The 11,392-nt window shown below is 54.7% G+C and overlaps 1 protein-coding gene across 1 annotated transcript in view; it reads left to right on the top strand.

Moving 5' to 3' along the window:
• Positions 1-1,980: 1,980 nt before the first annotated feature.
• XXYLT1 (xyloside xylosyltransferase 1) overlaps positions 1,981-11,392 on the top strand; it is a gene marked incomplete at its 5' end in the record, with an annotated part of 31,686 nt that continues 22,274 nt past the window's right edge. The window contains 3 exons of the mRNA XM_010294968.1: positions 1,981-2,074; positions 2,426-2,561; positions 4,343-4,490. Of these exons, the coding sequence (XP_010293270.1) occupies positions 1,981-2,074; positions 2,426-2,561; positions 4,343-4,490 (378 nt within the window). The remainder of the gene's footprint in view (positions 2,075-2,425; positions 2,562-4,342; positions 4,491-11,392) is intronic.

The raw sequence follows: 11,392 nt of genomic DNA, 5'->3' as shown, positions 1-11,392 counted from the left end.
CAGCAGGAAACATCACCCTAACTTGAACCTTTGGTGCTGCTAAAATGTTGAAGATGGTTGATCCTGGTGCTCAAGTAGCTCCCACAGTAACCCGTGTCCATCCTGAGACCTCCTCTTTCCTGGTTATCTTGGTGTCACCTGAACACTCTCCTGGTTCTTATGCTGTTTTCCTAGAGCAGGCCCAGAGACAAGGCTTGATAAAGTGCTCAGAGGGCAGCTTGAGCTGCCGAGGCAAGATTGATAAAAACCCTGAACTTTACTTTTTCTTCATGAGGATGTGATTCAGGTGTGGGTTATGCAGCTGTCCTTGCCCTCCCCTCCCAGCAGAGCTGGGATCCGTTGGGTCCTCTGTTAGAGAAAAGCCCGGGAATCCGACCTGGATCCCAGGCCTTGGCGAAGGTCATGAGCCAGCTCTTGTCTCTCCCTAAGCAAATTCAAGAACTTTCAAAATCTCCTTGAGACTGAAGCAGCTGGCTGCAGCCAGCCAGTGCAGCATGCAGAGGGGCAGGGGTTCCATGCACCGTGGTGGGGTTCATGGGAGCAACGTCAGCACAGGACCCTCCCTGCTGTGCAGGGCAGGGCAGACCTGGCCTGTCCCAGTCACGGGGCAGTCGTGACGTGGCGGCACCAGTCCCACGGTGCCTGTACAGATGCGTCCCAGATGTGGAGCTGGGAGCACAGCATGCGGACAGCGAGCGGCAGATGGAGCTGCTGCTCCGCGATGTGGTGCCGGCGTGGCTGCTTGGCGTGGAGTGGAGAGCCGCAGGGACGGAGGAAGTTGGCTGGGAAGCACCCGCAAGCAGCAGGGATGGAGGAAGGACTCGCCGCATGCCGGTACCCAGCCAGGGCTTGGCCTTCCTGCCCACACCTTGTCCTCCAGCCCCAGCTTGTGGAGGTTCTGCTGGGCTGTTACCAGGGCTTTTATGGTCGCAGTTGCAGAGAGCGTGACCTGTCCCGTGGGTTGCAGGGTGATCTCTGCAGCCTCTCCTGCTTCCTGGCGAGCGGGAAGTGCTCGGGAGCAAGCCTGGGCATGTCTCGGTGGCCAATTTTGTGCTTACAAAGAGCCCCGACTTGCCCTGCTTCCTGCAACTCTGCTGGGCTGCGTGCTCTGACTCCTTGCGCTGATTCATATCACTTATTTATTCCGTTCCCCTCCGAGAATAACCTTAACTGCGCGCTCTGCTCCTTGCTCTTCCTGGTTGCTTGTTTAGATCAGCCCCGCGGAGGATGCTGCCAAACACCGACTCCTCTGTGGGTCTGGCGCTGAGCAAAGGCACGCTGGGGTGAATGCAGCTGAGCTGCTGTGACCCCACGCTTACAAGAGAGCTGCAAAGATACCCAGCACGAGAAGGAGGGAAAGTTAGAGAGAAACAAAATGCAGGTTGTTTTTTCCTAGTGAATCAATTTAAAGGGTCTTTTCTCAGTGCGGGATGTGAATTTACAAAACTCTGCTTACACAGGAAACCCCTAGAACTTACGTTTCTTAATGTCCTCAGCAAACGTGGTTGGATTTAGCTACAGGGGTTTACTGAAAGCTGCTACACAAATAAATAACGGTACAAAATTAGCAGCAGATCAACAAGCTGTGCTAAAGTCAGCAGCAAGGAGAGGAAAAGCCCTGGCAGTCCTGAAGAGGCTGGCCGGCTTGTGGCTGCGGGAGGAAGATTCAGCTGCTCAGGAGTTTGCTTTGCAGAAGTGCCTAACCAAAGGGTGGGCAAAAGACACACATTTTCCTATTTTCTTTGGCAGGGAAGGGAAGGTGGATAATGCTGTGTCTGGAGTTTCAGGAGTATTTTTCCCATGATTTTTGCCCACTGGTGTTTGGCACTCTACTTATTTCAGAGGTGACTGGAATTGGTTTGACTTCCCTCCCCCCCCGCTCAGCTGTTTCCTATGTGCTGTGCAGACCTCAGGCTGCCTTTACTGGAGGCAGAAGGGTGGTTACAGGTGGTGCTGTGTTCTTCCTCCATGCTTCTCCAGTCCGGACAGACCCTGAAGCCACCCCTGCCGAGCTGGGCTGGGAGCAAAGCATCGCGCTGGTGCTGCTGGTGGTGCTCTGCTCCATGCACAGCTGGTCAGTGCCTTTGCACCTGGAGAGTAGTGGTGTGTTGCTATGTTTGGTAACCTGGGATCGGGGCCGGCAGCAGCGCTTGGTGCTCCTGCTCTGCTCCCGGCAGCCGTGCTGCTCTCCCGGCTGTTCCCACAGCACTGCCGGTGCTAACCGCGTTGGCAAAGACAGCCGCGCAGCTGGGCAGGGCTGGGGCGAGATGCTACCGTAACGTTACCGGTAACGGAGTTTCCTCCCCTGCGGTGTCTCGGGGAAATATGCTGTGCTTTCCAAAGCCAGGTGTGGCTGCTGATGAGCTCTCCCAATGCACTTCCCTGGTACATGTTGTTCTGTGTTTTTCCTGCCGTCCTCCTGCAGGCGCTTGGCCCTGAGCCTAGCAGCCGGGACGCCAGCAGTGTGGCCGCCCCGCCGAGGGCCGTGCTGGCCACGGAGCCCGCGGCGGCGCGAGGAGTGTGGCCCCCCCGCCGAGGGCCGTGCTGGCCACGGAGCCTGTGTGAGGGCTCTCATACAGTGCCCGGCTGACGGCAAGGGCCAGTGGCCAAGGGCGGGTGCTTGGGGTACCCTCCCCAGGAGGGGGCCATGGGGACTCTGCTGTGACTGTTCTTCAGCGGTATCCCACCATGGGCTCAGCTGCTGTGCCGGGGTCAGGATGGGCCCATCACCTTGCCTTGTTCGGTGTACTGCAAGTCCCACAAGCGGCTCCCTGGCTCCAGCAAGCTCTGCTGTGATGGAGAGCACTTTGATCTGGGTAATGTTTTCTGCAAGAAAGTGTGGGAGGACGAAGCTCCAGACTGCTCACTGCCTCTGTCTCTGTGCCAGCCTCGCTGGGCGTCAAAGCAGCCCTTGTGCATCCCATGGAGCAGGTGGTCATTGCACCCGCTCAGGCTCCAGAGCCGCCTTTTCCTCTGAAGCACTTGACTTGGTTTAGGTTTAAAAAAAGCAAATGCTTCATCTTGTATGTTTAAGTGTGTAGTGCAGGGCTCCTTGCTCTTAAGCAGATGAAGTTTTAGTCGGAAAAAGGAGTGAAACCATAGAACCATTGAATAGTTTGGTTTGGAAGGGACCTATGGAGATCATGGGGTTGAGTTCCCTGCTGAAGGGTTAAGGAAGTGTCTCTAAACATCAAACAATGGGTATAGGGCCCCCTTTCCAAAATTCAAGTACTGCTGCAAAGTCGTGTCCTCGCTGGCCTTTGGTTCCTGCTGGGCTCTTCCTGCTTTCCCTGGCCTGAAGAAGGCGGCGCGACCTCAAGTCTCCACACTCAAGTTCCTGCACTCCCCCTTATCCGCACCAGGGTCGTGTCCCCCCATCGCTCTTAATTACCCTGAAAATCCCTCCTGTTATCTTGTGTCCTTCTGTGTGTGTAACGAGCATCAGGCTGCGTGACGGTTCCTGTTCATCAGACTTCAACCAAAATTCATTATAAGCTTGTAAAATTTCGGTACCTGAGAAGGTACATTGCAGTTGCTCCTGTTTCTGGCCCATAGCACGACCTGCGAGGGGGTGCCAGGGCCGGCGCTGGTGCAGGGACTCCAGCAGGGCTGAGGAGTACAGAGCATTGCTGGCTGAGCACGAGCAAGGCTCCACCACAAGCGGGCTGAGATCATCTAGAGAAAGATGCTCGGCTCTGCTGTAACTCCTGATGTTTGGATTTTTGTCAGCATGCTGTGGCCTGTCATCCCTTTCCCCCTCCAGCCCCGGCAGGACGTGCTGCAGAGCTTGCCTCCATGCCGGGCTGAGGTTCAGGAAATCCGGGCTGCGTCCCTGGCCCTGTCGCAGCCTGCCTCTGTAGCAGGGAGCAAGTCTTGGTCCTCAGGGTAAGTTGACGTGGTCTGGCTTGCCTCAAAACAGCAAGGATGCCAGAGCCTGGAGCGAACCGTCACCTCTTCTGATGGACTCCATATGGGAGACCAGATATGTGGTTGCATTAGGCAGTGGGAACAGACCAGAAGGGGAAAAAAAAACAACAAAAACATTGAACAGACTTGATTGTATGAGGGGATTTGAGTCTCTCTCAGCCTGTCTCACATTTATGAAATGGTCATAAAAATCCTTCCCTCCTTTCCCTGACCCCTTAGCTGGCTCTCGCGGCAGGGGTGTGTGCAGGGGCCAGGGCAGTCGGGCCCCTTTGTGCAGCTGTGGTGCCATCCAGCAGTATTTGTGCTTCAACAACCTTCCCTGGGCCCCGTGCTGGTGCAGGCTGAGCAAAGGCTGCCAGCGCTGGGCCAGCCCCCAGGGGCAGCGGCTGAGCGGCATTTCTCGTGTCTCTCCTAGGTAATAGTCCATGATGTGAACGAGCTGACAGAAAAGCTGTTTCCAATCGTCGAAGCCATGCAGAAACACTTCAGCGCTGGATCAGGGACCTACTACAGCGACTCGATCTTCTTCTTGTCGGTTGCAATGCATCGCATCATGCCCAAAGGTAAGCCCGCGCTGAGCTGCCGCAGCAGCCGCCTCCGGCAGCACAGGCTCTCTTTTTCTTCTGCACCAAGATGTTACCCATTGCTATTTGAAATGCAAAGAAAGTTACAAAACTTTTGGGGTCAGCTCTTGGGCTTCTGCTTCTTCCTGCAGTGATGGACCCTTTGGTCCAAGACCGCTCACATCCAGGTCCCTGCTGGTGGGGATGGCAGGAGGTTATCCATGCCATGTGCTAGCTGGCCCTGCCCTCGCACCCTGGGACGGTGGGAGAGGTGACACAGGAGCAAGCGTGCCTCTGTGTGTATGTGTCTACAGCCCCCTTCCCCGTGGGGTGTCAGCAGAAAGAGGTGCCTTGTGTTCATGGCACAGCTGCTTGGCTATGTGCTAGCAAACGTCGGCAGAGAGCAGTTGTCGAGCCTTTCCTCTTGGCTTCGGTGAGCTTTTGGAAAGCTTTGCTGATTAGCAGCCACTGATCACTTAAGTTTCCTTATTGTGCCTTTGCTCTGCTGTTATTGAGTGTGGGAATAACAATAAATCTGCAGGAAAACAAGGCAGCTGGCAAAGAGGGCTTGGCTCCGTTGATGCCATGTTTTCCTTCCCCGGCTGCACACGGGTGCTTCTCCCGGGACTGACGTGCTCTCTAGCCTTGGACTGGTCACACAAGGAGCGTATTGCATCCCTGGCTCCGAACCCCTTCCTCGGAGCTCCCCCAGCCCTGCCTGTCCCTTCCCAGTGTTGGTCCCTGGGCTCTCCCTGCTGGCTGCCCTGCTGGCCTGATGCACCGGTCAGCGCAACATCCTCTCCTGGGCCAGCCGCTGGCCGTGTGTCCTCCCTGTGCCACGGCAGGGTGTGGGTGGCCGTGGCGGCAGGGAGCCCCAGGGTCCTGCCTGACCATACACCTGCCCCAGGAGGAGAGGTGACCAACCTCTTGAAGGTGCTTGTGGATGGCACACGGTGGTGGCCTGTTCCCACATGTGTGTGTTGCTGAAATAGCTGTTCCCATGGCTAGCACCACTGGCACTGGCAGCTTCCTCAGCATCTGGAGCCTCTACCCAGCAGTAATATTCCTGCAGACTTCTTACCATGGATCTCAGGTGGTCTTGCTTTTGCTGGGACGTGCCTGGGTGTGACTGCCTTGTGCCCCTGCTGAGCCCGGTCCCAGTTTGGCTCTGCCGAGTAGCTCCTGCCTCTGCGCTGGCTTGTGAGGCTTCCTCTGGACATGCCCCTGTCTGGGGGCACAGCCGTCCCATGCTAGCTCACTAAGTGGTGGGGCAGTGGTGTTTAATTTGTGTAGGCAGGCATTAGGGAAGAGCAGGCAGGGAGGTGACCTGCTTAGTCACCCCTGGGGGCTGTGGGGCGAGGCAGCCCCGAGGGTCCCGTCCAACCCCCTGCCAATCATTACTCTGTGGGCTCCAGCAAATGTGCTGTACTTTGCTCTCCATTAGACTTGGGTAATTTTTTTGTGTCTGGTGATGTCTGCATTGCGAGTGCTTTGAAGTATGCTGAATACAAATGACGGTATTAATGCTGGCTAATTCACTCGTCGCGATTCCCTACCCTGTCTTTACCATGTGCTAAAGATATCCGTGTCGTGCCGCCTGCCAGCAAGAAGCTGCTCAGTCTGAAATGCCTTTTCTCAGTTCATCAACCTGCCGGTTGTCTCATCTCCTGGAAAGCTTGTTTACTCTCCCTCAGCCTGACGGGGTTTTCAATGGTCTGTTCAGGGCACAGGATGTTTAAAGAGACATTTTTACAGTTTCATGAGCTTAGTTTTTATTTCAGAAGCTGCTAGTAAAGCTGATTTATATTTCCCTTGCAAGGGAGGTCAGATTTACTGCGCTGGGTGCCTGGTGATTTATGGGGCTGGCGGGGCTCCCTGGCCCCTTCCCTGCTTCCCGACGCGCAGACGACGCCGAACCGGAGGCAGCAGGGAAGGCTGCAGCTCTGCTGCCTGCTTGCAGGTTTGCGGGTGGTGTGGGAATGGCACCGGGCTCCTGCCGCTCTCCTGGCTCTGACAAGCCAGCCACTCCTGGCGTGAAGAAGTCATTTGCTAAGGTGGAGGAGAGAGGACAAAGCTTCCTTGTCAGGCAGTATTAGCATTTCTCCTGGTGCATTTCCGTGCCGTTTCACTTGCCCTGAACGCTGCATCTTCTTGTGCACCTCTGCAGGCATATCTGGCTCCATAGTGTTAGCACCAGTTTTTTGTGGAAGCCAGATTTGACTGGAAGCTTAAGCATCCTCCAGCAGAAATGCAGGCTATGATCTGAATATTAAACTCACTTGTGTGTTTGTTTGCATATGTATTAATCGGTCTATAGGTTTTTTCCAATAGCTAACGACCTTTGCATTAAAGTTGCCTGGTTTTAGTTTCCCAAATTTATCATTTTTTGAAGGAAAGCATTTCCATAGTATCATGACATAGTAATTTGTTTGAAGCCTTGGGGTTGTGATGGAGCGCTGACTTTGCAGACTGATGGCACTCACCACTGAACACCAGGATTGGGTTTTGCTTTTTAAAAGAAGTCTTTGGTGGAACACGTGCTGGCTGCGTGCATATTGCACTGAAAATAAATGGGTTTTGCCACTCAGCTGTTCTGTTTTACACTGCTGCTTGGGATCCTTGCCCAAAAACCTGCAGCTGCCAAACTATAATGTAACAGCTTCTTAGCTGGTGTAAATCATGGAACTCTCTTGCCTTAAATGTCTTACATCAGCGGAGTTAATCTGATTTAAACCAGCTGGGGACGGGGTATGCAGCGTGCAGAAGTGCAGACTGCATAACTCTTGTCTGTGCTTCAGGCTCATAAATCCTGTTTTAATGCGGTGTGGCCAGCCCTGAGGAGCTGGAGGAGGGCTTGATGTATCGCAAGGGTTTTGCAAGGGAGAAGTGATGGGAAAGTTACACAGAGAGAGGACGAGCAGGATTCAGGCTTAGGAGGCACTGCCAGGATGAGGATGATGCCAGCATGAAATGGTCTTGGGACCTGCAGAGCAGTTCTAGGAGGGGAAGGGAGGACAAGGACTCAGGCCGGTTTACTTTCTTTCTCAGTATGCTTATCCAGAGATGGCCTCTCATTTCGCGACTGGCTTCGATCCCTCTAATTGCTTGTTGTTTTAGTCGTGTGATTTCAGAGGTCCCGGAAAGCTTTTTATCACCTTCCTTACAGATACATGGAGGAGCAATGTCTGGGCAGGTCTGCCGGCAGGCAAGATCACGGGACAGGCTCCTGGTGCCGTGGCGAGGGGAGGAGGAGATGGGATGGCAGAGGAGCAGCCAGGGGAAACTGTGGGCTCCCTAGGGAATTCTTGGCCCCTGTCCCTGGCCCACGTAAGGTGACTTTCAGGGGGAATTAATTTAGCAACTGAGTGTCCTCAGCAGCTGGTGGGTTGAGGGACAGATGTCAGCATCCAGCAGCTCGGTCAGAGCTTTGAAAACTGCAATTTGGTGTTTGACTCCATGGGTTTTGCTGACCTTGCTGCAGCAGGATGGCCCTGTGGGAGAAGAGAAGGAGCAGAGGGAAAATGGGACAGAACGGAGAAGCAGCTTTGTGGCTTATCTCTGCCAACTCAGACAGAGGAGTGGAGTCCTTTGGCTCAGGGAAGTCTCTGAAGCCTGGCTGGAGGTAATGTGCCTTGTGTGGAGCGAGGGTAGTTAGCAGAAGTTGACTGAAGATGGTACTTGACAAACTGGAGGCAGCAGGCTTTCCTGGCTGGTACGAACAGCTGGCAGTGTTCCTGAGGGGTGGTCCTCCTCCCTGCCTGGCAGCACATCGGGGGGCTCTTGGGGTTTCTCTCCCACTGACCGACCCAGCATGAAGGCAGAAGCCCTGACAAAGGGTGGGAGATGAGCACGGGGTGCAAAGGGCCCCGGGCTCTGCCATGCATGAGGTTAGCCCTCCTGCAGCATGCCACGTCTTCTAGGTGCTAGTGAAGCACTAACTCCTCAATCCTGGTACCTCTCAGGGTGGGCAGGGAGAGGAACGCAGCTCTGCTCCCCCAGAGCTGGCGGGATGCACCTGAGCAGAGCCACGGCTGGGATGTCTGCCTGGAGAGGTGGTGCCAGCGAGGATGGGCCCCTCGCTTCTGCTAGTGTGGCTCCATGTCTGCACAGGGGTGGTGGAGGGAAGAGTGCAGAGCAGGATGGGGTGTGACTGCAACGTTTAATTCCGCTAACAGGATCTCTTACAAACATACGTATAAAATTAGGCTTGGAGATCTCTGGGAAAGCAGCTCAACAGGATGGTCCCTCCTCCTGCCCAGCCTCTCTTCTGCTTTGATGCCTGCAGCATCCCAGAGGTGACCCATGCGCCCGCAGAAGACTCTCTGAGCAGGCAGCGAGAGCCATCAGAAAGTGTCTAGCTAACAGCCGGGGAGAGAGGGAAATGCTGTTCGGCTCACCCTCAGCCTGTTTTAAATACTTGGAAAGCATGGGACCAAGAAGGGGAAGAGAGCCAATTCCCTGTCTGGTTTATTCTGTTGTTAGGAACTGGGGTAAGAAAGTGGATGTGTTGGAAGACATTTGGGAGAAAATATTTAATGAGGAAATACTTGACATAGTTATCACTGTTGAAACTGGTGGGGTGAGATACAACTAAATTATTAAGACCAGTGGTTGCAGTGCTTATAAGAGACGATAGATAAGAGAAGTAGGAGCTGGGTAGCACTCTACCATGAAGACACAAATAGGGACTTGCTGACTGAACACTTAGGAGCTTGATCTCCAGGTGCGTTGGATAAGGTTATTCATCAAGGGCTCATAAGGGAGCCTAGCAGCAGGGGAGGAGTGGGTAAGTCTCTGTGTGGCTAAATAAAGACGAGGAGCTACAAGGAAGGAGAACAAAACAGACTGATTGTTATGCACTGCCAAAATTTGTGGTGTACCAACTGGATGTGTTGGGAAAAACATGGAAGAGATTCAGAGAAGAGCAGTGGCTTGTGTATGGGATGAACCTGGCTGACTTGGACCCTCCGGTCTGGGAGGGGGCTGTCCGTGAAGCCACCCTGCAAGGCAGATGTTTGTACAAGAACTGGGGGGCATGAAAGGCGGTGAGAGGTGGGTTTAAAACAGAGCATGCAGTGGTTGTTCACACAGGTGTGGTGATCCGTGGAGCTTCTTGCCATGGGATGTTGTAGATGCTGGGCTGCCTCATGGAAGAGGCAATCATTGCAAGCTGCTGTCTGATAGACACCGCCTCTGTGCGGGATCTCCCCGAGCTGCGAGCTGCGCAGGAGCACGTCGGGGGGACGCGGCTGTGGGTGGTGGGGGGAAGCAGGGCCGGCTGTTGCAGGTGAATAAGCAGCACCCTGTCTGGGGAAGCGGCCACCATTGGCTTCATAGCAAGTGTCTGGACTTAGCTGTGGCGCACCGGGATCAAACAGCAGGTCCAGTGTTCTCCCTGGCCTCAGGCTCTGAATGGGGCAATTTCTCCAGCTCATTATCAACGGCTGTACTGATTATTAAGCGTAGACCAGATTATAATGATGTTTGTCCAAGCTGCCTGTTAATGACCAAGCTCCAGGCCGCTTGGGGTTTGGTGCTGCTTGCAGCAGGCTCCAGCTGCTGGCTCCAGCTTGGTCTCCCACGAAACTGATATCAGCCTTTGCCTGCTCTGGGAGTCCCGGCCGGGAGACAGCAGCCTCTGTGAGCCTCAGCTTACGCCTTTCCCACCGAGCGGAGCTGGAGGGAGGGCAAAGGCCAGGGAGGAGACGTGTTGGAGCGAGCGCTGAGCTGCGCTCTGCCTGCTCAGGGCACCTTGCCTGCGCCGAGGCCAGGCACCCGGAGGACTCCTGCCGCTGGGAGCCGGGAGGAATGGGTGAAGCAGAAGTATCAGGAAAATAGTCTGTTTGCTGGAACACCACCTTGGCAAGTAATTGTCTTCTGCTAGTGAGCTTCTGTAAAAGCAGGCAGGCAGCGTCCTGAAAATGTGATCTATTGCGTTTGGGAGAGCAGGGATTTGTAGGTATGCGTGTGTGAGGGTTTGCCATTGCAGCTTCCACGTTCGAATCCGTAGCGCGGGGTTGCCCGGGTTGGGCTCTGCTTGCCTGCGGAGAGCCAGGTGACTGCGCGCGATGTTTCCCCTCGACAGCGCCTGTGTGCAGTGAGTTACGGTGCATTAATCCTGTGTCGCACGATGAACAAAAACGTGCATCAGAGGGCTGTAAGGTGGAGCCTGGCAGAGGGGGATGGGGGAGCATCACCTCCTCTTCCTCCCATCAGCTGCAGAGCAACTCCTGGTGCATGGTGCAGCTACCCACAAAATTCAGCAACTTATGTTGTCATAAATGAGCATTTTGAGAGTGTGTCACTCCTGATTCTTTCCTGCTGGCTGACCGTCACCGTCGCTGCTGAGCCCCACCACATCGGGGGTACGCAGACGTGCAGCGGGTTGGGAGAGTGCTGGGAGGAGAGCGCCTGTGTCCCAGATGCTCCAGGCCTGATCGTGCGTTATCGAAGTGATGTTGTGAAGAGGCCCAGAAAATTGAGGTCTGCAGCGGAGCCGTGGGAGATGGCCCCAGAGCCACGTACTCCCAAGCCGCAGTTCCCATGGGATGATGCAGTAGCTGAAGGGTTTATTTGCTGGCAAAAATGTTTCCATCTTGACATGGAGGGATGGAGGGACTGTTTCTGGTGTGCTCTCATAACCTCCCTCCCTGGTTCACGCTCTGCAGCCACGTGAAAAACAGCCAGATTCCTTCCCCAGCCTGTCTCTGGGCTGTGCTCACTCATGTCAGATCCTGCGATGAGCAGGGGTTTTTGAGCTAGAGGGGGGCGGGTGCCAGCCATTGTTCCTTGCTGGGGCGAGCCTGTTGTGCCATGGGAGTTATTTTCACGGTGCTTTTTGGGAGCAGGCAACAGCAGACTTATCTAATTATCTAAATAAGCTCACCCCAGGTAAACACCAG

Source organism: Phaethon lepturus, unplaced genomic scaffold, assembly GCF_000687285.1.
Source record: "Phaethon lepturus isolate BGI_N335 unplaced genomic scaffold, ASM68728v1 scaffold36969, whole genome shotgun sequence".
In the NCBI taxonomy this organism is placed as follows: Eukaryota; Metazoa; Chordata; class Aves; order Phaethontiformes; family Phaethontidae; genus Phaethon; species Phaethon lepturus.
Note: the sequence above shows the minus strand (reverse complement) of the source record. Positions and strands in the feature narration are given on the sequence as shown.